This window comes from Nycticebus coucang, chromosome 16, assembly GCF_027406575.1.
Source record: "Nycticebus coucang isolate mNycCou1 chromosome 16, mNycCou1.pri, whole genome shotgun sequence".
Classification (NCBI taxonomy): Eukaryota; Metazoa; Chordata; class Mammalia; order Primates; family Lorisidae; genus Nycticebus; species Nycticebus coucang.
Genome location: NC_069795.1, coordinates 88,938,757 through 88,966,163, shown reverse-complemented (window position 1 = coordinate 88,966,163; position 27,407 = coordinate 88,938,757). Strand labels below are relative to the sequence as shown.

General features: G+C 37.4%; 1 protein-coding gene across 1 annotated transcript in view; it reads right to left on the bottom strand.

Annotated features, from left to right (window-relative positions):
- The window catches only part of C16H3orf70 (chromosome 16 C3orf70 homolog), a 73,309-nt gene extending 46,417 nt beyond the window's left edge, over positions 1-26,892 (bottom strand). The window contains exon 1 of the mRNA XM_053565737.1: positions 26,515-26,892. Within this exon, the coding sequence (XP_053421712.1) occupies positions 26,515-26,704 (190 nt within the window). The 5' untranslated portion in view covers positions 26,705-26,892. The remainder of the gene's footprint in view (positions 1-26,514) is intronic.
- Between the last annotated feature and the right edge of the window lie 515 nt (positions 26,893-27,407).

Sequence of the window (27,407 nt, the reverse complement as noted above, 5' to 3'; positions counted from 1 at the left end):
AGTTTAGAGTTGCAATACAACCTTTCTGGAAGGCAGTATGGAGAATCCTCAAAGAACTCAAATTAGACCTCCCATTTGATCCTGCGATCCCATTACTAAGCATCTACCCAGAAGAAAAAAATCCTTTTGTCGTAAGGACATTTGCACTAGACTGTTTATCTTAGCTCAATCTACAATTGCCAAAATGTAGAAACAACATAAATGTCAGGAATTGGATTAACAAGCTGTGGTATATGTATACCACGAAATACATATGGTATACATATGTATACATACATGTATAATACAGCCATTAAAAAAGATGGAGACTTTATACCTTTTGTATTAACCTTGATGGAGGTGGAACACATTCTTCTTAGTAAAGCATCCCAAGAATGGAGAAGCAAGAATCCAATGTACTCAATTCTAACTAACACAAGAAGTGGGGTAGGGGGATGAGGGCCCGGGTAGAGGGGAGATGGGAGGAGGATGGGGTTCACGGTATATGGCACACCTCTCAGGGGTAGGACACAATTATAAGAGGGACTTTACCTAACAACCACAATCAGTATAAACTAATTCTTTGTATCCTCAATGAATTCCAAACAATAAATAAATAAATAAATAAATTTTTTAAAACCCCGAATCTCAACCAATACCTGACAATATACAAGAAAAACAAAACTTATTTCATTATTTATAAAAATTAACTTGAAATAAAGGAGTCAGAGACACTTATACTATAACATTTCCTGAGGAACACATAGGAGGAAATCTTTATGACCTTGGATTAGGCAAAAAACTTTTTAAAAAACATAAAAAGCACAAATCATAAAGGAAAAAAATGCTAAACTGTGCATCCACAAAACTTAAAGCTCCTCTCTATACACTATAAGAAAACGAAAAGATGGGCGGTGCCTATGGCTCAGGGAGTAGGGCGCCGGCCCCATATGCCGAGGGTGGCGGGTTCAAACCCAGCCTTGGCCAAACTGCAACAACAAAAAAAAAATAGCCAGGCGTTGTGGCGGGCGCCTGTAGTCCCAGCTGCTTGGGAGGCTGAGGCAAGAGAATCGCGTAAACCCAAGAGTTAGAGGTTGCTGTGAGCCGTGTGACGCCATGGCACTCTACCCGCGGGCAGTACAGTGAGACTCTGTCTCTACAAAAAAAAAAGAACAAGAAAATGAAAAGACAATCCACAGACTGGGAGAAAAGATTTGCAAGCACATATCTGACAAAAGTCTGATATCCAGAAAACAGTATGAATCTCGCCCCAATGGTTTAAAAAAAGAGCAACAAATTAAATAAGTGAGCAAACAATCTGAACAAATATTTCACCAAAGATTACACAAATGGCAATTAAGCAATGAAAAGATGCTCAACATTAGTCATTAGAGAAACCACATTAAAACTACAATGAAATACTAACACATCCATACTTACATGGATATTTTTTTAAAAGAAAAAAAGGTGAAAACATCAGTGCTGGCAAGGATGCAACAGGCACACACATTCACTGCTAGTAGGAATACAGAGTGGAATAACCACTTTGAAAGACAATTTGATGATTTTTCAAAAAACAAAGCATATATTTGTATGATCCTGCAATCCCATTCTTAGGTATTTATTAAGGAGAAATGAAGATATATGTCCCCACAAAATCTGCATGTAAATATTATAGCAGTTTTATTCTTTTTTATTTATTTTTTTTTGGGGGGGGAGACAGACTCCCACCCTATTTCCTGAGCAGAGTGCAATAGCTCACTGCAACCTCAGACCTGGGCTGTGGGCATCCTGCTGCCTCAGCCTCCAGAAGCCGCTAGGATTACAGGTGCTCGCTGCAGCCCCACACTGGGTTTTTCATCTTTTTAGGAGTTGGGGTCACATTCTCATTCAGGCAAGTCTCAAACTTCTGAGCTCAAGCAATTCTCCCTCCTCAGCCTCCCACAGTGCTGGGATTACAGGCATGAGTCACCAAACCCGGCAGCAGCTTTATTATTAATAGGCAAAAACTAGAAACAACCCACATGTCCACCAATAGATGAATGTAACAAATTGTGGTACATCCCAACAAGGCAATGCCAAACTGCTAAAGGATGAACTTCTAATGGTCTCAACAGCATCAGTGTATCTCAAGACCGTATGTCAAGTGCGCAAAGCTACATATTACATGACTCCACTTACATTACATTCTGGAACATTATAAAAAGTATAGCAAAAAGGTATGCCTATGGTATGGTTCCATTTATAAAACATTCTGAAAAGCTAAAACTATAGGACATAAAAACAGATTAGCAGTTGCCAGGACTGGGGATAAGGCTAGAGGACTGACTAAAAATTGGCTTGAGGAAAATTGTCTGAATGTGGCTAATAGGAGGAGAAAAAAGTTGCAAGTCACCCAAAGGGAACATCAGCGGTAAATGACACACTTCCAGGGTGAAGAAAACAACTACTACGCGGACTTTACCTTGCAAATGCAAACCACGCACTGTCATATTGCGTACACTCTCATATTAATCCAAAATTAAAAAAAATTAAAAGCAATATTCTACACTTTGATGATAGGGCCATACAATTATATATGTTTGTTAAAATGCATAGAACTGTACAACCAAAAACGTATGAATTTTATGGTATGTAAGTTAGATTTAATAAACTTAATAAGAAAAAAAACAAGGACCATAGTTAAGTACAATAGGATACCAATAAAAAAAAAAAGGTTAAAATGATGACTATATTACAATTCTAGAATGTCCAACTTCTCTAAGAAATTTCTTATTTAATTTAAACCTGCTATTTAACTTAATTTATTGAATTTAAAAAGTAACAAATGATATAGTGGTCTAAGTTAGGCTGCCAGCGTCTTTGCATAAATAACAATTTATGATAACTGAAAGCTCTGGGCCCCTTTCCTAAGAAAAAGAGCCTAGAAAACTTGTTGCAAGTTGATAAAAAAAGTCACAGACTGAAGGAATAGTCTTTTCAGAAAACCAAAATTCAATGATATGTGACAAAATAACTACAGAACATGATCATCACTGTTAGAGCAGAGTCCCAAATAACTTCCCCAGATACCTCCAGGCACATGCAGCCAGGAAGAAATACCTGAGAAGTAATGTAGAAAACAAAAAGTTACACTGCATACCGAAGAGGCACAAAATGGACTTTCACATGTTTTAGTTCATCTTAAACAACCTGATAAATAGGTATATTTTTTAAACATTAAGGATGTGTGTTTCTCTGCCTTAAGTAGAACATTCAAGGCAGAAAGACTGACTACATCATTTCTGGGTCTTAGTGCAAAATGAAAACATAGATCCCTTGTTCAAAACTTTCAGCGCACAGGGCCCCTTTAAGTGTGGAAGCTGTCCAACTGCAGTTGTATGGCTACAAAACCCATCCAGGAGATAAAGTACAGTCCACTGACAAATTTTAAACGTACAAGAAATTGCCTGTCCATTCCCTTACTGTACTGAAAATCATACGATAAAAATCTTTGCATTCAAATCTCCAAATATTCTACAGCTTTTTAAAAATTCACTTTATTGTTTCAGGAAAATATCCCGGGTATCTTTTCTCTATCTTTCCTACTGAAATTCCTCAATTCTCTTATCTCATGTCCAGGAATACCAGAAAATATCTTTCCAGCGCCTCCTATCAGAGGTCCCTTTTATATGCCTGAATATTATGGGATGTCTATGTAGAACCACAGGATGAAAAAGAATAAGTAAAAAAATTAATTCACTCTGACATTAGAACTACAATAAGCTAACTCATCTGGGAAGAAATTAATCAGTTTAAAGAGTGAGCCTAAAAATGAGATAAATAAGAAGACGCTATTGAATAAACCAAATGTGTTACAACACTGTCATTTTTTTTTATCATTTTATCTCAATTTTTAAGGAAAAGTCTAATCAGTCTTTAATTCCCTAAGAAGATATACGATATAGATTAAAGAAAGGAACTAAGATCTAGAAATTATTTAACAACAAAAAAACTGTTTTTTTTAATGTCCAAGTCAACTGATTCCCTCAAAAAGGGCAAGTTCATATAATCATCATGTGAAGCACATGCAGAGTAACCCACATAGGCATTAAAAACTTGAGAGACGGAGGGGGCCAGGCATGTAGCTCATGCCTGTAATCCTAGCACTCGAGGAGGCCAAGTTGGGTGGATTGCTTTGAGCTCAAAACCAGCCTGAGCAAAAGTGAGACCCCCTCTCTGCTAAAAATAGAAAAACTGAGGCAAGAGGATCTCTTGAGCCCGAGTTGGAGGTTGCTGTGAGCTATGACACCACGACACTCTACCAAAGGCGACAGTTTGAGACACTGTCTCAAAAAAAAAAAAAAAAGAAGAAAGAAAAAAAGAAAAGAAAAGAAATTGAGAGATGAAGAAACAACTTTTATGAATTAAGGTTACTGGATGATCTGGCCCAAAATATTTTCCCATCAAGGTTAGCTTCGATTTTTTATTAGAGTATTATCACTAAAACACAAACATGAACTATGTATAAACTTCTTATGCTTACAGCTCCTATACAACTACAAAGCAGAAGTTAATTTTTGAATCAAATACATTAACCAAACCAATAATAACCAAATTAGCAACATTAATGTGACAAAAAATGCTGTGTTTTAGATAATTAGTGCTTTAAACCTGACCATTGTACTCACTGCTACAGCATAGATTTTTCCATGTGTGTCTGCTACAAGGACTTTAATGAAAACTTTTATAACAGAATAAAACCACCAGGTAAAAAGCGAAAATTCCATCAAAGCAGATGTTATGCCTCTATGATCCAAAAATCTATGAAATATAGTTAAGAATGTGAAAATCTGATTTCTAAAACCTAATCAGAAGTTCATTTTAAATTATAATCTAAATTATTCCTAACATTTAAAATTTTATAGCCTGTATTTCTCAGAATAACTGATCAACAATTGTAGCTGTAAAAAAAGATACCTCTAAAAACAATTTATTTTATATTACTTTATTTTATTTTTTTGAGACAGGGTCTTACTCTGTCATTCTGAGTAGAGTGCCATGGTGTCACAGTTCACAGCAACCTCAAACTCCTGGGCTCCAGCAATCCTCTTGCCTCAGCCTTCCAAATAAATGGGACTATAGGCAACCACGACAACAACCTAGCTAGTTTTTCTATTTTTAGTAGAGACAAGGTCTTGCTCTTGCTCAGGCTGGTTTTGAACTCTTGACCTCAAGAAATCCCTGCTTCAGTCTCCCAGAGTGCTAGGATTACAGGCACGAGCCTGTAAAAATCATGCCCAGCCTCTAAAAACATTTTGAAAATAAGGATGAGGCCAGGCATAGTGGCTCACGCTTGTAATCCTAGCACTTTGGGAGGCTAAGGAATGAGAACAGCTTGAAGTCTCAACCAGCCAGAGCAGGAACAAGACCCCCCTCTACAAAAAACAGAAAAGATTACCCAGGCATGGTGTTGCATGAATGTAGTCCCAGCTCCTTGAGAGACTGAGGCAGAAGGATTGTTTGAATTCAGGAGTTTGAGGTTGTAATAAGCTATGATGACACCACTGCATAGGAGCCACAGCCACAGAGTGAGACCTTGTCTGAAAAGTAAGCCAATAAATAAATAAGGACATGAAGTAGTGTAGATCCATGCGGAAAGAAATATCTTTAAGCCCAGAAATGATTTGATAATTTAATTCCTGCTCTGCCCTAAAAACCTCTTAAACCTATAACTATTTGTTAATAAATCCCTATGTTTAACAACTTCAATATAAGCAAGCAGGAGGCACTAACCTGTGCCATCCTTAAAAGCAGGATATAAAAGTGAGAAGAGAATCAACGCCATCACATCAAAACATCAAAAATGGCTCATGACTTGGAGAAGTAGGAGTTAAATCTATAGATTAGATAAACTGATGCTATATAACTTCCTCTACCCTGCTATTTTCTCTAAATTGATTTATTCTACTTCCCAATCTCCCTGATAACAAACTATATCCTCTCAGACTCAGATGCAAATGATCTAACCACAGCACTGGTTTCCAAAACTTCTGATTGACTTACTTTGTGGGCCAGAGTAGTGAAATAATGTTTTAGTTTACATATTTTCACAGAGGGAAGCAGCTGTTTTTTCTTATCAGATCTCCTCTTCAATTTTTTGCTATGGTTTTTGCAATACAAGGTAATGTCCAAGAGTTAACAATGTAAGAAGCTGAGATTAACAGCAAAAACTTTGCACCTTAGCCCATCAGTCAATATAGACAACAGAAATTGTGGCTCCACCAATGATAGTCCAAGGGCTTCTGTTACCATTTAAACTAAACTTGCTGAAGTTGATGTGATCCATTTTTCTACATTTAAAAGACCTCACTAGCCTCCCAAACATTCCTTTATTGTTAGCATCCAGTCTCTCTCCAATAAATGGAGTAACACAGACAGATGTCCAGAAGCCTTTGAACCGTGGGCCTATGGCCCAGCCTTCTTGCTGTCACTGTCATTTGTTGCCTAGGAGTCTGATATGGTAGTTGCCAATGTTATAAGGTATTACATTACTTCTAATTCTCACAATTCTGTAATTTAAACATTACTTACTTCCAGTTGACAAGTTAGTAAACTAGAGCTCAGAGAGGTTTCTGAATATTTTATTTAGCAAACACTAGAATCAATGAGTTTCCTTTTCTGAAAATAAATAAATTATCTAATTAACCTTGAATGCGACTAAGCCCAGAAAAACATAACTTTCTTTGTTTTATGATAGTTGATTTCTTCAGTGTTCCCGTTTTATGTAAAGCAGATAAACAGATGCCTAGTTGAAGTGACATGATGGACAGAGAAGTCACCTTCGCTGTGAATTTGACAGGCATTTCCTTCCAACCCTACTGTCAAGTATAATTTGAAAAACTCTGAAATAGACAATCTCTAGGTGCTTTCAGAGAACATAGAGGTAATTTCTATCACACTATTAATGTCTGGATTTAATCAAGTAATTAAAAATAATGTTATCTGAATTTAAATCATTTAACAAATATTAAGTTCCTATCATTTTGGTCATAATTTTTAAAATTAATTTATACATTTTTCTTTAAAAGAAAGTTTCTAAGCACATAGGCTTGGCCCTTAAATTATTAAATTTCTGAGAGATGCAATGACTGAATGGGAATAGTAAATATAGTAAAATATTTTTATACCCTTACAAAGTAAAGGGCTATCAAAATAATGGCTGTACATAAAATGGAAAACTTTTCATGGAAGCTCATGTATGAATCTGTGATTCTGTTTAAATGTGAATCTTAAATACAGAAATTAATTACACTGATACAGCTTTTAAATAAAATACAAAAATAAGCATCACAGTGCTATCCACAATTTCATAAGCACAATTTGAAATGTGTATCAATTCTAAAACACAGCTTTACAAGCTGCTAAAATTGCTTATGATAATTCTTTGTTATTTAAATAAGGTCATATATTAATAAATTAAGTTTATAAAATAAAAAAAGCACTCATCAGATAGATTCACTGTCAGTTAATGTCAAATTATGCAGAATTATAATAAAGTCCTTATCTCCCTAATTTAAATATAACATTTAATATTACCTCAAAGCGAGCAGTAAGACTAAGCAAAAGATTGTTTTTGGTAATAGTTCTAATATATTCATTAATATACTCATTTCTTTTTTTTTTTTTTTTATTGTTGGGGATTCATGAGGGTACAATAAGCCAGGTTACACTGATTGCATTTGTTAGGTAAAGTCCCTCTTGCAATCATGTCTTACCCCCATACTCATTTCTTCTTGAACAAAAAATCATAAATAATATCAGAGACTATCTGCTGATTATCAGTGTCAATAAAAAAGACTGCTGGGGTGGTGCCTGTGGCTCAAAAGGGTAGGGTGCTGGCCCCATATGCTGGAGGTGGCAGGTTCAAACCTAGCCCTGGCCAAAAAACCTACAACAACAACAACGACAAAAAAAAGAGACTGCCATTATTCAGATTTTTTTTTTAAGTATGCTAACACTGATATAAAAGAGGAACAGTCTATGATTTGTATGGTTCTCATACTAAGAATCAAGATCACAACTCTGTAATAAAACTTAACTACAATAAATAAAATGTTCATTTTTTAAAAAAGCTAATTTACCCTGAATTTAATTATGAAGAAACATCACATAAGCCCAAATTGAGGAACATCCCACAAAATAACTAGCCAATACTCTTTAAATGCATAAAGTTCATGAAAGACAAAGAAAAATGCTGAGGACTTGTTCCTGATTAAAGGAGACTAAGGAGATACGACAACAAATGCAACACGGTATCCTGGATTTGATTCAGAACCAGAAAGAAGGTTCAGTAGGACAACCTGGGAAATCTGAATAGTCTACGGACTACATTATCAGTCTGTGAACTTTTGCACAAAGTACAACATAGTAAATATTTTAGGATTTGTGAACTACATAAGATCTCTGTAACATATTCCTCTTTGATTTTTTTTTCTTTGTAAAAGTGTAAAATCTGTTCTTAACTCACAGGCCCTATAGAACAGGCAATAGGCCTGATTTTGAGAATTATACCAAAGAACTATAATATTAATATTAACACTACATTTGGAAAATCTGGGTGGACAACATACATGAATTTATACTATTTCATAACTTTTTCTTATGACTGAAATTACTTCAAAATGAGGAGTTAAATAAACAAATAGACACAACACAAATCCTAATTACATCATTTCATATCCAACAAACTAATAAATGACCTGAACCTTTTTTTCACTTTTTTCACTTCCTTGAACCCACCAATCTTTCCTATGAATCTTCATAAACCTCTCCCTCTGTATAGACTTCTCTCTCTCTCCTTTCCAATCCTCAGCCTCCCTTACATAGTTTACCTACACTTTAACTCTCAACTCAAGCGTCTCCTCCTCAGACAAGTCTTCTCACTTATCACCTCACCCCTTGCCTCTATATCACACTCTAAGCAGTCTGTATCTTCCTTCTTAACAGAAATGGCAGTTGTAATTAAATAATTAATTGTGTAATCAGTTGTTTAATGTCCAACTTACCTGCTAGAATGTAAGTTCCAAGAAAACTGGAATTACAACTACCTATGTTATACTCTTAGCACCTAGTTCAGGGCTTTACACATAGCATATGTGCCATGAAATATCAGATGAGTAGATGGAGTGAAGAGATCTTTCCAATATAGCTTTAGTGGGGACAGCTAGGACAGACAGGCAAATATTAGAAGAGGGCTAAGAAATGAAACTTCTCAATATTAGAAATAGCTTCCTAATAATTATATTGTCCAAAGATGGAAATGTTCTAAGCTGAGGGCCACCTTGAAAAAAGAATGTAAAAAAGATGCGAATTAACGGGTTATTCACGTGGTTTTAAAGTGTCTCCCATTTTCTATTCTTATTAATACTATTCATAGCAGTAAGGCCACTCACACATTATACTAATTAATGAGTTAATACGATGATGACCACAAATCTAAGAATATTTTATAAAAATAACCACCATAAAATGTAGGTAGAACAACATAATTAAAAAGACAAATACTGTGCCATTTAACAAAATTAGTAATAAGAATAAGCTTAACAATTTTCCAAGGCAAAAAGGGGTCAGGAAAAGCACAGTGAAAGTACAAATTCATAAAGTTATGCATGATAAAAGATAATTATTTAAATCATAACTATAATAGTCATAATTTATTTAAATCTACTAATTACCTAATTAACAAGGCAATTTTAGACTTGTCCTATTACCAAAATATTTATATTCAAACAAAAGAAAATTATAGCATGCTTATTTATATCATTCTGAATTAAGAGCAGATTGTAGAGCAATAAGTGATACAATAGCCAAAAAGTAAAACCTATATAATAATGAACAGACTAAAGCATAAGTAATATTTTCACTATGGTTACACAATGAAAGCTAAATACCCACAGATATTTTGGCTTAGAGGCACTCTGAAAAGTAACTAAAATAACAGCTAGCACCTCTTCCAGCATGCCTATCAAAATATTCTTTAATTAGTCTAAAATAGTTATTACTTTTACTTTTTAAAAAATGCCTTATTTTTTCTTTCTAGGAAGTCATTACATGTTTAGTCAATTTTATCACAAAATGATCCTATAAAAGTATTTTACTAAAGTTTGGGCTAAAAATAAATACATTGAAGGAAATTAGTTCCTCAATATAAAAAGCTATAAGAATTTTTTCATATACTTTTTATTGGTATGATTCATACACCATAAAATTCAGTACATTTTAGTATATTCACAAAGTTGTACAAAAATCATTACTAATTCCAGAACACTGTCACTGCACCCAAAAGAAACCCCATACACATTAGAGGTCACTGTCTAGTCTTCCTTTCCCTAACCCCTGGAAACCACTAATCTACCTTCTGTCTCCACGGATTTGCCTAGTTTGGACATTTCATGTAAATAATACCACAGCCTCGGTGCCTGTAGCTCAGTAATTAGGGTGCTGGCCACATACACCGTGGCAGCTGGGTTTGAACCCGGCTCAGGCCTGCTAAACAACAATGACAACTGCAACCAAAAAATAGCCAGGCACTATGGCGGGTGCCTATAGTCCCAGCTACTTGGGAGGCTGAGGCAAGAGAATTCCTTCAGCCCAAGAGTTTGAGGTTGCTGTGAGCTGTGACACCACAGCACTCTACTGAGGGTGACATAGTGAAACTGTCATATAATAAAATAATAAAATAAAATTATACCATAATAGCATATAGTTTTTTTATGTCAGGTTTCCTTCATTTAACAATATTCTCAGGGTTCATCCAGGTGGTAGCATGAATCAGTACTTCATCCTATTCCTTTTTATTGCCAAGTAATCATCCATATAGGTATATACCTTACCTTGTTTACCCATTCATCATTAATGGACATTTGAGTTGAGAAGTATGAAATAACAGAGTGTTGATTTAATTTACAAATCATGAATATTTCTGAGGAAGAAGAAAAAACCATAGAAACCTATTTAAGAAAATAACTGATGTAAACTTCTCCAATCTGGCAAAAGATTTAGAAAATCAGACAAAAGAAGTCCAATAAATACCAGGAAAATACATTACAAGATGTAATTCGACATAATATAGTCAAAAGATTGTCTAAAGTCAATGTGAAGGAAAAAAATCCTAAAATCAGGCTCAGTGCCTGTAGCTCAGAGGTTAGGGTACCAGCCACACACACTGGGGCTGGCAGGTTAGAACCTGGTCCAGGCCTGCTAAAACAACAATGACAACTACAACAACAACAAAAAAATATCTGGGCATTGTGGTGGGCACCTGTAGTCCCAGCTACTTGGGAAACTAAGGCAAGAGAATCGCTTAAGCCCAAGAGTTTGAGATCGCTGTGAACTGTGACACCATGGCACTCTACCAAGGGCAACATAATGAGACTGTCTCTCAAAAAAAAAAAAAAATCTAAAATCGGAGAGAAAAGCATCTAGTTATCTGTAAAAGAAACCTCACCAAACAACAGACTTCTCAGCAAAAACCTTAAAACCTTACAAGCCAAAGAGATTGGGATCCTACTGCCAGAGTCCTTACAGAAAAAAACTGCCAATCACAAATTTTACATCCTATCAGAATAAGCTTCATAAATGAAAGAGAAACATTTTCCCACACTAGCAAATACTGGGGAAATTCTAAACCAGCCCTATAAGAAATACTCAAGTTTGGGCTAAAAATAAATATATTGAAGGAAATTAGTTCCTCATTATAAAAAGAAATTCCCAACATGGTAAAAAAGGTCAATACTCAGCATCTTAAACCCAGAAAATATAACAGTCACAGATCTTATAAAACAGTTACACAAAGGAGAAAGAAACCAAATGGCAATATGACAGAAGTCTACCAAATGCCAAAGACAAATAGAGAAAAAAATAACCTATACAACTAGATAATTTACATTATGACAGGACAAATCATCACTTACCCAAACTAACCTTGAACATAAAAGGACTAACTGCTCTACTTAAAAGATATAGATTAGCAGAATTAATTAAAAACATGATATAAATATATGCTGTTTGCAAGAAATGTATAAACAATAGAGTACAATGCAGATATAAAAAACTGGACAGATCTGAAATGATTGCTAGTAATGAAGAAAATCACAATGGAAAAAGTAATAGAATATGACTAGCTTTTGTTTAAGAAAGAAGGGGAAATATAAATGTGTATGTGTACACACACATAATGCATTTACATTGTGTATACACAAAAAGAATAAAGCAGAAAATTAATAAAAATGAATTTATAAAAGATGTGATGAGTGTTGTGGCATCATCATAGCTCACAGCAACCTCAGTCTCTTGGGCCCATATGATCCTCTTGCCTCAGCCTCCTGAGCAGCTGGGACCACAGGTGCCCACAATCACACCTAGTTAGTTTTTCTATTTTTAGTAGAGACAGGGGTCTCACTCTTGCTCAGGCTGGTCTCAAATTCATGAGCTCAAGCGATCCACCCACCGAGGCCTCCCAGAATGCTAGGATTACAGCCATGAGCCACTGTGCCCAGACACATTGAGGTTTTTTTGTTTTGTTTTGTTTTGTTTTTGGCAACAGTACCACTTCCCAAATAGTTTGGCTTTTGAACTGTGAAAATTTTTACATAGTCAAAAATTAAAATTAGGCCAAGCCCAGTGGCTTATGCCTACTATCCTGGCACTACAGAAGGCCAAGGCATGAGGATCACTTGCAGCCAGGAATTCAAATATGGTGAGCCCTGTTGTTTCATGGAAGACAATTTTTGCACAAACCAGCAGGTTAGGGGGAGGATGGTTTGGGGATGATTCAACCACATTACTTTTATTGTGTACTTTATTTCTTTTATTATTACATTGTAATAAATAATAAAATAATTATATGTAGTATATCTCATCATAAGGCAGATGCAGCTTAACTGTGACTTGCCACTGACAGGGGTTTGATAAAAGCCTGCAACCAACTGATTTATTCTGGTCTCTGTGTAGTCAAATCTCTCTGCTAACAATAATGTTTCTGCAGCCACTCCCCAGTGTTACCATCACTGCCTCAGCCCCACCTCAGATCCTTGGACATTAGATTTTTCATAAGGAATATGCAACCTCAGCCCCTCTTATACACAGTTTGCAGTAGGGATCATGCTCCTATGAGAATCTTATGCCTCTGCCTCAGGGGCCATGGGAATATAATAACAACAACAAATCCCTAACATTCTTGTTACTGCAGTTCTAAAAGAAGAAGAGAAAAGGGGCCAGGCTGCAAAAGTACTTGAAGAATTTCTCCAATTTGGCTACAGACGAAAACCTACAGATTTAAAAAGCTGAATAAACCCCATGTAGAATAAGCCTAAAGAAATCCAAGCCAGGATATATCATATTCTAACTTGTGAAAATTTTAAAAAAGAAAAAATCTTGAAAGTAGCCAGAGGAAAACAAGGAAAGAATAACTACCTTACCAATAAGGGAAAGATAATTCAAACAACAATGGATGGACCAGGGAGGCTAGAAGAAGTGGCACATTTTTTTTTTCAAGTGCTAAAAGAAAAAAAGTCAAACCAGAATCCCATGCCCAGCAACAATGTCCTTGAGGAATAAAGAAGAAATCAACACATTCTCAGGTGAAGGTCACCAGGAGACCTACTCAAAGCAAAAGGGAACAATAAAAGAAGAAACTTTGGAAATTTCGGAAAAAACAAACACAAGAAAAGCAAATATAGATAAATATTTTCCTTCTCTTTTTGCGTTTTCTAAATTATATCTGATGGTTGAAACAGAAATTATAACCTTGTCTGGTAATGGTTATAAATACATTCAGAGGAAATACTTAAAACAATTATATTATAAATGGGGAGGCCAGAGAGACATAAAAGGAAATAAGGATTCTGTACTGAAATAGGTCAAAAGTACCAACAGACTATGATAAGCTATGCACATATGCATATAATACAATGCCTTTATGTGTAACAACCACTAAAAACTTACTAGAGGGAAGGGCCTTCAAGATGGCTGGCTAGAGGTATCTGGTACTTGCCTCCTCCACAAAGAAGAACTAAAACAGCAAGTAGATAATCACATTCCAAATATATCACCTAAGACACAAGGCTAGAAGTCAACAGAGAAGTGGTAGAAAACACCTAAAGGAGAGGGAAGCAAGGCGACTGCTCAATGAGGTTGGCTGGTAGCCTAAAGAGGCTCCCCAGTGAGAGGAAAAGGTAAGTGAGTGACCCCTAGTGTCCACATTCAACTGCAGACTCCTGCAATTCTAGTCATGAGAGAGCCTCTCAAACAAAACAAAAAGTTGGTTCTTTGAAAAGATTAATAAAATCGATAAACCTTTGGCTAGACTAACCAGAAACTGAAAAGTAAAATCTCTAAAAACTTCTTCTTCTTTTTTTTTTTTTGAGACAGTTTCACTTTGTCACCCTCAGTAGAGTGCCACGGCATCACAGCTCACAGCAACCTCAAATTCTTATGCTTAAGCAATTCTTTTGCCTCAGCCTCCCAAGCAGCTAGGACTACAGGTCCCCGCCACAACTCCTGGCTATTTTTTAGAGACGGGGTCTCGCTCTTGCCTCAGGTTGGGCTTGAACTTCTGAGCTCAAGAGATCCACCGGCCCTGGCCTCCCAAGTGCTGAGATTATAGGCATGAGCCACCATACCCAGCCAATCTCTAATAACTTCAATCAGAAATGATAAAGGGGGGAATAACAGCTACCACCAAAAAAAAAAAAAAATCCTCAATAATTACTACAAACAACTCTATTCTCAGAAATATGAAAATGTGGAGGAAATTAACTAATACCTAGAAGCACATCACCTTCCTAGACCCAACCAGAAAGAATTAGAAATTTTGAATAGACCTATATCAAGCACTGAAATAGCATCAAACATACAAAATCTCCCAAAAAAGAAAATCCCACGAGCAAATGATTTCACACCAGAATTCTACCAAATCTTCAAAGAGGAACTACCTATATTACATAACCTATTCCAAAACATAGAAAAGGAATAAATCCTCCCCAACACATTCTACGATGCAAACATTACTCTGATCCCCAAACCAGGAAAGGACCCACCAAAGAAAGAAAACCATAGACCGGGCGGCGCCTGTGGCTCAGTGAGTAGGGCGCCGGCCCCATATGCCGAGGGTGGTGGGTTCAAACCCAGCCCCGGCCAAACTGCAACAACAAAAAATAGCCGGGCGTTGTGGCGGGTGCCTGTAGTCCCAGCTGCTCGGGAGGCTGAGGCAAGAGAATCACATAAGCCCAAGAGCTGGAGGTTGCTGTGAGCCATGTGACACCACGGCACTCTACCGAGGGCAGTAAAGTTGAGACTCTGTCTCTACTACAAAAAAAAAAAAAAAAAAGAAAATCATAGACCAACATCATTAATGAATATCGATGCAAAATACTAAGATCCTACAAACAATTCAACAACACATCAAAGAACTTACACACCACGATCAAGTTGGTTTTATCCCAGGGTTACAATGTTGGTTCAACATATGTAAATCTATATATAATATACCACATAAATAAAATAAAAAACAAAGACTATATGATTCTCTCAACTGATGTAGAAAAGGCTTTTGATAATATCCAACATCCTTCCATGATTAGAACACTTAAGAAAATGGGCTTAGATGGGACATTTCTTAAACTGATTGAGGCCATCTACAGCAAATCCACAGCCAATATTATACTGAATGGAATAAAATTGAAAGCATTTGAACTCAGATCTGGAACTAGACAAGAATGCCCATGTGTCACCACTGCTATTCAACTTCGTACTAGAAGTCCTAGCCATCGCAAACAGGTAAGAGAAGAAACAAGGATATCCAAATGGTGACAGAGGGGGTCAAACTCTCACTCTTCACAGATGACATGATCTTATACCTGGAAAACCCGAGGGACTGAACCACAAAGCTCTTAGAAGTGATCGAGGAATATAGCAGTGTCTCGGGATACAAAATCAATACCTACAAATCAGTAACCTTTATATATACCAACAATAGTCAAGCTGAGAATATAATCAAAGACTCTATTCCTTTTACAGTAGTGCCAAATTAGATGAAATATCTGAGAATATATCTAACAAAGGATGTGAAAGATTTCTATAAAGAGAACTATGAAACCCTGAGAAAATATATAGCAGAAGATGTTAACAAATGGAAGAATATATCATGCCCATGGCTGGGAAAAATCAACATTATTAAAATGTCCATAATACCCAAATCAATCTACAGATTTAATGCAATTCCCATCAAAGCATCAATGTTATACTTTAAAGAACTTGAAAAAATACTACATTGTTTCATATGGAATCCCTTTGTTGTGCAGGCAACTTTTAATTTATTTAAGTCTCATTTACTTATTTTTGTCATTGCTACATTTGCTTTTGGGGTCTTAGTCATAAAATCTTTGCCCAGGCCAATGTCTAGACAAGTTTTTTCTACATTTTCATTTAGAAGTTTTATGGTTTCGTGCCTTACATTTAAGTCTTCTGTCCATTTTGAATTAAGGTTTATATATAGTGACAGTAGTCCTGTTTCATTCTCCAGCATGTGGTTATCCAGTTTATCCAGCACCATTTATTGAATAGGGATTTCTTTCCCCTGTGTATGTTGTCTGCTTTGTCACAGATCAGTTGGTTGCAAGCAGGTGCTTTTATATCTGTGTTCTCTATTCTGTTCCATCAGTCTATGTCTCTACTTTTATACCAGTACCATGCTGTTTTGGTTTAGAAAACAAATCAAGTTTTATAGCCTTATGATATAATCTGAAGTCTGATAACATGATGCCTCCAGATTTGTTCTTTATACTTAAGATAAAAACTTTAGCTATCTGGGCTCTTTTTTGGTTCCAAATAAAATGTAGAATTAATTTTTCTACATCTGTGAATGTGATGTTGGTATTTTGATGGAGACTGTATTGAATCTGTAAACAATTTTAGGCAGTATGAACATTTTAACAATGTTGATTTTATCACCCCATGAGCATCAATCCATGTTTTTCAGGGAAATTATTGGTAAGCCTAGAATATCTTGTCATGCTAGAAAACTGGGAAATGCTAAAAAAAATGATAGGCTTTGTCAAAAAGACAAAGGAGCTACTTGAAGGGGCCAAATTCAAAATAATTTGAGCATCACAAGAATTATGAGGCCACATGCTGTGGCTTATGCTGTCTTTACAAAAAATAAAAAAATTAGCCAGCTATGGTGGCTCACACCTGTAGTCTTAACTATCCTGGAGGTTGAAGTGGGAGGATCACTTAAGCCCAGGAAAGCTAGAGGTTATGGTGAGCTCTGATGCCACCACTGCACTCCAGCCTGGCTGACAGAGCAAGACCCTGTCTCTAAAATTTAAATAAAAAAAGAATTATGATACTTAAATGTAACACACTAAACAAAAAGAATCAATTTGTATATAACAACAATTAAAAAAGAAGGGGCACACGTAGATAAGAGAAACCTCCTCTTTATAAAAGAATGCTCTCAAATGTTAAAAGGAATGACAGAATTAGAAAATCACGATTTTGCAACCACTAATGTAATAATGATGCACTCAAGGATCTTCAGTCAATACTGTAATTCCTAAAAAGTTAAAGTTAACTTTTTAACTAAAAGGCTAAAGTTTGTTGGGGAACAGACTAATCACGTGGCATCATAGTATCATCCCACAGATTACTCATTAAAACAAAAGGGATAAAAATGTTTTTTAGCAAAGAAAAGACAAAAAGGTATCTTTATAATAAAACAATTCAGCAATTTTCACCTTAGCCTTAGCAACTGAGGAACAACCTGACAGTATATGTCTTGTCATGTGATGCTCTAAGAAGGATACAATATAACCTATGTAACAGAAACATTTAAGCTAAATCTAATCATGATGAAACAATGAGGTAAATTTAGAATGTGGGACACCCTGCAGACAGTTTACCTGGACTCTTCCAAAAACTTCAATGTCATCCAAAAAAGTGTGATTGCTTTAGTATGACTAAAGATGACTGACATGATATAATCATGAAATACAAAGTATGAATCTTGATCAAACCCTGGATTTTTATAGTCATTTTTTATAATTAAGGAAACTGTGTATTAGATTGAATTACTATTAACTACCTTGGGCATATAATATTGTTATATAGAAAAATGTCCTCATTCTTGAGAGGTGATATAGTTTGGATGTTTGCTCCCTCCAAATCTCATGTTGAAGTGTAATCTCCAGTGTTGGAGGTGGGCTCTACTGGGAGGTATCTGGGTCATGAGGCAGATGCCTTATGAATGACTTGGTGCTCTCCCTGTAGTAATGAGTGAGTTCTTGCTCTATTCACTCTACTCCTCCCGAGAGCTGGTTGTTTAAAGAAAGCTGGAACTTCCTCCTCTCGCTCCTTCTCTTGCCAGGTGACATGCCTGCTCCCCCTTTGCCTTCTGCGTTGGCTGGAAGCTTCCCAAAGCCCTTACCAGAAGCAGATGTTAGTGCAATGCTTCTTGAACTTTAACTCTTTACTAATTTTAGTACTGGCTGAAGATGCTTGTATGTGTCATCATTACGTTGGTGGTTGCAAAGTTGTGATTTTCTAATTCTGCCATTCCTTTTACCATTTCATACCATTTGATCATAATTTACAAATTACTCAGCCTCAAGTATTCCTTGCAGGCGTCCTCAAACTTTTTAAACAGGGGGCCAATTCACTGTCCCTCAGACCGTTGGAGGGTCGGACTATAGTTTAAAAAAAAAAAAACTATGAACAAATTCCTATGCACACTGCACATATCTTATTTTGAAGTAAAAAAACAAAACGGGAACAAATACAATCATACCACCTCATGTTTGAGGACCCCTGCAGAGCAACACAAAACGGACTAAGACAAGAGGCATGCTAATATATTTAGGATTAACACATCACAATGTTTGCATCTTAATTATAACTGGGCTTGGGGAAAAAAGAATGCATGCTTGTGTGTGAAAAAGAGAAAGATAAAGCAAATGAATCCAATACGATTTTCCATGAAATACAAAATTATTATATTCTATATTTTTATTTCACTAAAGGTCTATTAAAATGCCATAGAGATGTACAGAAGTACATCTATATTATACCAAAATATCTGGTTTTAAATGTATAAATAATCACTAGAGAAGTTAAACTTTTCCTACATGAACTATGTGGGGAGAGTATTATACGACACAGCTGGAGGAATGTTCATTCACATTATACTTGATGGCACTCCAGATATTACACATTTGGGCAGTGGGCTTACAGAACACTATTAAAATATCAGAAAATTCAAGAACAAAAGAAAAGCAAAAAAAAAAAAAATCCTGTGAATTTGAATAAAACAATTTACAATGACTACAATGGAGTTTACTTTGTCCAACATTCTAGCAACCAGGACTCCTCTGAGAGGAGGAGCTGAAAACTGAAACTAGCACTGTTTTCAGTTTTTAGGACAAAATCAATATTTGAAATGATGACCAAGTATCACCACAGGATCCTGACAAGACTTCTAAAGTATAAAAGTTAAATATGCTAGGCTTCACTTTAACATAGTTAAAGTTGTATAATATTCTATTCCTTTGAAACTTGTTAACCCAAGTTTCGTATGTAGGATAGTTCCCTATTAACTGGGGGAGCAGGCATGTCACCTGGCAAGAGAAGGAGCGAGAGGAGGAAGTTCCAGCTTCCTTTAAACAACCAGCTCTCAGGAGGAGTACAGTGAATAGAGCAAGAACTCACTCATTACTCATTTGAGAACTAGAACTATCTGTTGCTTAGTAACAGTGGAAAAGAGGATGGAGTAGGGGAGTGGGAACGGGAACAAAATGTAAGTTTTCACGGCAAAAAGTAGACAATTATCACATAGTAACTATTACAACATACACTTTTCAACAACGATAACAAATAAAAAACTAATTTCTAAGTATAATCTTCAAAATATACATTGTTACTACATTTGTTTTTAAGGATTTAATTGAACATATTAGTATGGGTACGAAGTGAATCGAGATTAATCAGGACTTCTGAAGAAAGGGAAGAGTTGGGACTTTGCCAATCACAACCCTATGAGGCTGGTGCTGTTATTATCCTCATATTAAAAATGTAGAAACTAGCCAGGTGCAGTGGCTCAGCCTGTAATTACACCACTTTGGGAGGCCAAGGTGTGAGCATCAGTTGAGGCCAGGAGGTCAAGACCAGCCTCGGCAACATAACAAAACCTTGCCTCAACAAAAAATAAAATAAAAAATTAGCTAAGTGTAGTGGCATGCACCTGTAGTCTCAGTTACTAGGAAGGCGGAAGCAGGAGTAGTTCGAGGGTGCACTAAGCTCTGATGTTGCCATTGCACTCTAGACTGAGTGACACAATAAGACCCTATTTCCAAAAAGAAAAAAACAAAAAACATTATTTTTCAAGAAAGCAAATGTTCTACTAGACAACCACTCCAAAAACATGCATGTTGCATATAGGTGACCTTATCTTAAAATCAGAAACCATTCCCATTTTACTTATTTTTGCTTATTTAATTTCTACTTATTCCAAACAGAATTTAAAGCAGCTGAAGTCACCCTCACTATACCCACATGGAACCCAGAAAACTACAACCCTGATTGCCAGTTGGTTTGTAACATTCTGACGTACATTTGCCATAGGTAGCCAGGGATATTACATGTGACCTCAAGCAAGTTTCCTAACCTAAAAAATGAAGACAGTAACAATATCTTCCTCAAAAGGTGGTTGTTGTGAAGTTTAAACAAGCTAATACATGCAAAAAGATTACAACTGTAATCTAGCAATTGTGCATATTATGTGCCTGATTATGTGCACAATTGCTAACGCTGATGTGTGTCTATGACTGAAACATTAGTTGGATGGAAAAATAACTATCAGCTTTCTCCATCTCTAGCTCTGAGAAACTCCTTCAGAACTTTATCTTACACCTCTCCTCTTAAAATCTGTATCCTCTTCCTTCAAACATTAGACATAGTAAGAACATCTAGTCTCAGAAAAAAAGCTTCAGTTGACTTCCAAACAATCAAACTACCACTCCATTTTTTTTGTAGTTTTCACTGTCAGACTTCTTAGAAACTTTTTCCATAATTTTGCTGTTATTGATATGATTGAGATGTCCTTTAGGAAAATCAAGCTAGCATTTCCCAAGGGGAAATCAGAACTTGATTTTGTGAGTTTCCCTAGAGTTATAAAACAATAGGAAATCAGAACAAATAGAATAACACAAAAACCACAATGATAATTTACTAGCAGAAAGAAGCATACTTGCCCTAAGGTCCTGACAGCTGAATTCTCTAACTAGCTCCTTCTCTCCCTATAGAAAAATCTATAAATAGGAAGTCAAATTATAAGCAAATGTTTGCTGGGATAGCCTGGCCATAAGGATTGGACATATTTAACCATCTAGGCAGCATACCACCTTCTCTGAACAGTCCTGAAAAACACTTCCAAATTCTGCCTCCCTCACTCCAATTTTTCTGTATTTCTATGCTGCCCATCTACCTTCTGCTGTGACAGTCTTTCTTTAGATATGCTAATGTCATCTATTAGACTACATCAAGTCCCACTCTTCCTGCTTTCAACCTGAAAGAGACAATCTTTTAAGATGTGTTCTACAGAAAACAGAGCTCATCTATTACATGATTTTTATTAAGCCAACTCTGAGTTCTGCTGATGGCACCTACATTATACCACATACACCCACTCAACCTCACCTGTCACTTTCTAATCACTTTCTCTTCCTTAACCCTTAACTTGAATTTCATTCCCCACTATAGCCAAGTGACCTCTTTTCTTCAGTTCTCATTCTTCTGGATTACACCACTGCAAGTGATACAACATGCCACCCATTTCTTAAAAACTTTTGCCATCATTGGCTTTAATGGTATTGAGCTCTGTTGGTTCTGCTCATTAAATTTAAATTACTCTGTTATACTTATGATGGTTAAGATTCTAGGTCTAGAATCAAACAGATTCAAAACCATGCTTTACCCCTTACTAGCTATGTGCCATGGAAAAGTTACTTCTCTATAATTTGTCCCTTAAATGTGAAATGGATGTAATGGCGTAATTGGCTATTAAGTGCTCAGCATAATAAGCTTACTCTGGCACAAAATAATCACTCAATAAATGTTTATCTCTGTGTCCTAATTCTCAGCTTCTAATACTTTATTCTCGTTCTACTTTGAAGAATTCACTGTCTCAAACAGCTTTGACTAACACTACGATTAAGTATATCCTATAGTCACTGTTGCAAGACTAAATCTTTCACCATCTTCTTCAGTTATAAAGAAAATCACTATTTGTGTATTTTACCAATATCTAATAATTAATCTTCTGAAAACTAGTTTCATATTTGGGTTTCTGCAATATCATCTTTCCAGAATTTTCTTCTCTAGCCATCTCATCTTAGACTCCTCTGCCAGCTTATCCTCCTGTACCCAAATTCTGGTGCCCTAAAGGGAACATCTAAGGTTTTCTTCAGTTCTCATGCTATCGTCTCTCCTTTGGCAAACTCATGCTTTGTCATGGCTACCACTGCAATCTATAAATACATAAGTGACTTCCATATTATCTCTAAGCCAGACCTTTCTCTGAATTTTAGATCCCTATATCTTACTGCCTACCAACATCACCATATAATGACAAATTGCTTAAACGCAATAGATCCAGAACTGGATTCATGATCTTCCTCCCAATCCTAGTTCTCCAGTATTTTGTTGCTAATAAATGGTGCCACCATCCATCTAAGCTGCCTAAGGCAGAATTCTAGAAGTCATTCTTAGTAACCTTCATCTTCCTCCCCCTCCATATCTAATCAAGCTTATAAATAATTCATCTCAAATAGCTCCGCTTATCTCCATCCCCACAAATCTAATTTCTTATTCCTTCTAAATACTCTATCTAAGCACAAAAATCTCCCTACTTTACCTGCATACGATTTATTCTGTCCCACCCCTCTTCTCTAGCCAAGCCATGTCTCTTTCTCTCTCAAAACTCCTCTTGAAAACTTTCATTCTTTACTGGGAAAAAATAAAATTACAAATTCAGGGCCATGGTTTATTCAGAGAAATAATCCATATTTGACAGTGATACCGACAGAACACACTATGGTTTTCCTCCCATATGTCATCCTATCTCCTTTCATAATGCATTGGACACTGCTTCTGTGAATATATACATGCTATATGCCTTTTACTCATAGGTACATATTTTTCAGCTTTTTCCATTTTACAAGTCTACAAATTTCACAAGTTTAACATCGACTATATAAAATTGAACTTCCTTCATTTTGGATTTACCTTTTTCAAGTATCAAGGTAATCCTCCCATATTAGTATTCTCAGATTTGGTGAACTGATAGTTTACTCACCTACATCATTTGTGATTTTTAAAAAATTACAAAAATAAATACATGTGGATTATGCCCTTAGACTCTCCATAAAGGAAATAGTCCAGTTGTATTTATATTTCTATTCCTAGTTTCCATATCAATGTCTCATAAAAAAAAAGTGGTGATCAACAGAATTAAAAGAATTCTGCTTAGGACTGATATTGTAAATGTCATGAATGCAAGAAAAGAAACCAGAACCTCTCAAATATGTTAACTTGGCTTCTTTTGAAGAAAAATTATATTTGGGCTTAAAATAGCATAGGTAGTCTCCTCACCTTTACTGAGGAGACTAACATAGCACCTTGCTGCCTTAAATGAAATCAAGCTCTTCATGAATGGGATTGCTGAACTGCTGCCAGCAGAGAAGTGTGAAGAACCAGAGGGTTGCTAAAGACCAGAGAGAAGCAAATAAACATAGCTCTGATTTTTTTAAAAGCAGAAATAACTTCCATCAACAGTCCAGTATACTTGACGTCAATCCTTTTTCTAAATTTAGATTATTTATTTAAAATCAGCTTCCAACCACTTAGAAAAGCCAATGGTAAGCATTTATAGAATCAACCTGAGTTATACCAGATTCATATTTCCTGTCTTTTTCTTTAACAGAGTATGTGTATAGATAAGTCATAGATCAAAATAAGCAGCAAAAGAATGTGGTGGTAGGATTTCAACAAGGTTTTGACCATGTTGTCATTATACCCAAATACAAGAGAAATGTAAGATGAATAATAGTACAATTAAGTGGCTAGGTAACTGAACAACCCTAACTAAGGAGCGTTCATTAATAAATTGCTATCAACCTAAAGGGTAGTTCTACCAGCAAAGTTCAGGACTCCATGGCCTTCTTCTGTTCAGCAATTTTATAAACAACTTGAATGAAGATGCACTGTACTACTGTTGGCATCTACTATGTGGACAGCATAAACCCAGGAGAAATAGTATATATAATACACACACACACACACACACACACACATTATGAAAGAGCCAGGATCTAAAAACACAATGATAAGGTGGAAGAATGGCTAATTCTAACAAATTAAAATTTAATAAGAAAATATATCTAAAAGATCAATCAGTACCATGTATCCAAAAATACATACAACTTCAAGATGGGCAAGCTGTGGCTTAATTGCCCCATATGTTAAGAAAGCAAACAAAAACAGCTCAATGGCTTTCACTGACAGCAAGCTCAGTATGACTTGAAGTAGATATCCTAGCTGCAGCAGCAGTAGTGTCTCAAAGTTGGAGTTATCTTAAACATGGGAAGTAGCAGTCTGATCAGACCACAACTAGGATGTTTCTAACAGTCACAGTTTACAAAGGATAATATTCAGGATCATATATATTCAGAACAGAATGACCAGGATGCTGAGGAGCCTAGATACTGGTCCATAAAAGGAAAGGCAGAAGGGAGTGGAAATTTATAAACAAAACAAAACAATGCCAGAAGAGGAAAATGATGGCTATCTTCAGTCAAAGAACTTTAATATCAAACCTGTTTCAGGAAAGACCCTATAAGAATGGCTGAGAATACAGATAGAAGATAGTCCATGTCTGTAAGAAATTTGTATGTACATTCAGCTATGTATATATGAAAGTTGAAACAGCCATGATCTAAAAAAGAATTAGATTGTTCTATATGATTTCATAAGACAGAAATAGGACCAATGGAAGAAGTTAGAAAGTAACTGATTTCAACTCCATATAAGGAAGAGTATTTTAAGAGTCAAGGCTAATGAAGATAGAAGCTGCCTGAAAAGAGTGCAAGGTTTCCATCAGAAAGGGTGTACTTGGAAGGGATACTGCAGGAGTAAGACAGGCACTAATGTGGACCATCTTTAACGTTGATTCTAGACATCCTCCAGAAATGCACTCTTTGGATTCATCCTATTTGTGCACTTCAGCATCCCAGGTTGCCACAATTGCTACTTCCAACTCTGTTCCCTGTCCCACACTGAAGCAATACTTTATAATTGTAAACAGATCTGAGCACAATAGGAATAATGAGAAATAGGAAGAAACTGAATTATCAGCAGATGGAAAATAAAAATCCATACTGTTCCACATACCTTGAATTTGTAAAGAAAATGCAAGAATTCTCTACCCTTTAATTCTAAAATTCAATTAAAAACATTCATTTATGTTTGATCAATGTAAATAAGTATTTGCTATGTACTGCATCCATGGTTGCAAGCCATTTTTTTCTAACAAACAAAGAAAAAATAATTTTAACTTAAGATCACTTGGAAAATTTGTGTACTAAATAAGCATTTCAAAACTCTCATTATAAAGTTATGAGGAAAATAACTTTAGAATGTATTTCTTTAAAGGAATGATTCATCGGATAGAGAAGGCCAAATACCACACACTAATCAAATTGTGGAATTCTAATTAAATGGCTACTTAAATTTAATCTATTTACAAATCACAGGCACGGTAATATGTAGAAAAGGGCCTAGACCATTTAATTCTGGCTTTTTGAAACTGGTTTAAGATTATTAAGCGTACTTTTATTAATTTTATTTTGTAATTTTAAAACAATTTCATATATTGGCTCTAAACGCTGCATCTGGTATTAACGGAGTTTGCCCTTTCAAACTGTTAATAGTAACTTCTTGGAAGCAATCCCTCACTCTTCAGCGCTTTCTCGATTTGTATACAACAAACGGGACACAATTCAATTCCCAAGGGCTCTTTCCTTCAAACAGCGGCCCAGAAAGACAAAAGTGAGAAAGAAAGAGGAGCATCTTCAACCAGCCGCCCTGAAAAAAGGGCTTTCCCCGCCGGTTGTCACCAACTCTGTGGGCTCCCTACCATGTCTCAACACGTTTTGCCCCCCACCAAAAAAAAAAAGATAAAGAAAAATAGATTCCAGTTTTCCTGGGACGGCAAGCCCCCCTTTGTAGAAGTGGGTAAAGCCCGGCTCCCCACGAGATTTCATCTTGTTGCCAAGGCAGCGCCAACTCGAGTCGTCCAGCGCTAGGGCAGCTCTGGTGGGCCCGGAGCCCAGGGCGGCCCCAGCCTGGGGCACAGCAGCCCGGCCGAGCGGTCCCGGCCGCGACCCCGGACCGCCCCGCGGACGCCCCAGGACCGCGGCGAAGGCGGGAAGACGCGGCTCTACTTACAGTGACACCACCCTAGGTGACAGCACCAGTGCAGCTTGAAGCACTTGCCATGGCTGTGCGTGGCACAGATGGAGAGGCCGTCGCACGGCTGGAAGTCAGGTCTGCGGGCGGCGCAACTCCGCGCCAGGGCCTGAGCCTCGTCTAGTTTCTCGCTCTTCCAACCCCGCTCGGGCGCCGCCGCCGCACTCATTTCCTCTCCCTCCGCGAGGAGCCGAGACCAGGAGCCCGGAGAAGCGGCGTCTGGGCGGGCAGGAAGCCGAGCCGGCTGCAGACGCGGGAGGGCGCGGCGCGGGCCGGGAGTCGATCCAGCGCGCGGCGGCGGCGGCGGCGGGAGCGCGGCGGTCCCAGGCTCGAGGAGGAGCCGCCCCGGGCGCTGCGACCGGGGCTGGGCCTGCCGCCGCCTCCCTTCCTCCCTCCCTCCGCCGCGGCGCGCACACGCAAGCGCAGACGCGCGCTCGGGCCGGCTGCGGCCGACGTCTCTCGGCTAGCCGGGGCTCCTCACACAGCCCGCCTGGGAGCGCGGTCGTCCCGGCCACTTCCTCCCACACGCTCACGCCTTCCACAGAGACAGACCCCGACGGAGGGCCGCTGTGAACAGACACACGCCTCGGCTGCTTGGTGTTCACAGGACACCAGCTTACACATACACTTCCCACACACGCTTCCCTCCAGGGGTCGTCTCGAGAACTGCCACACGCTCCAGGGGCTGCTGTGCACACCGGGTACACGCCCACCCGAGCCTCCCAGTGCGCTGGCCCGGGCGCATCTCAGCGAGGCTTCTTCACACAGTCTGTCCCGCACGCCTCTCACGGTTCTCTCGTACACACCTCCCGGGGTGTCTGGGCTCGGAGACCCCGCGGGGCCGGCGCGCACACGCCCACACGCGCGCGCAC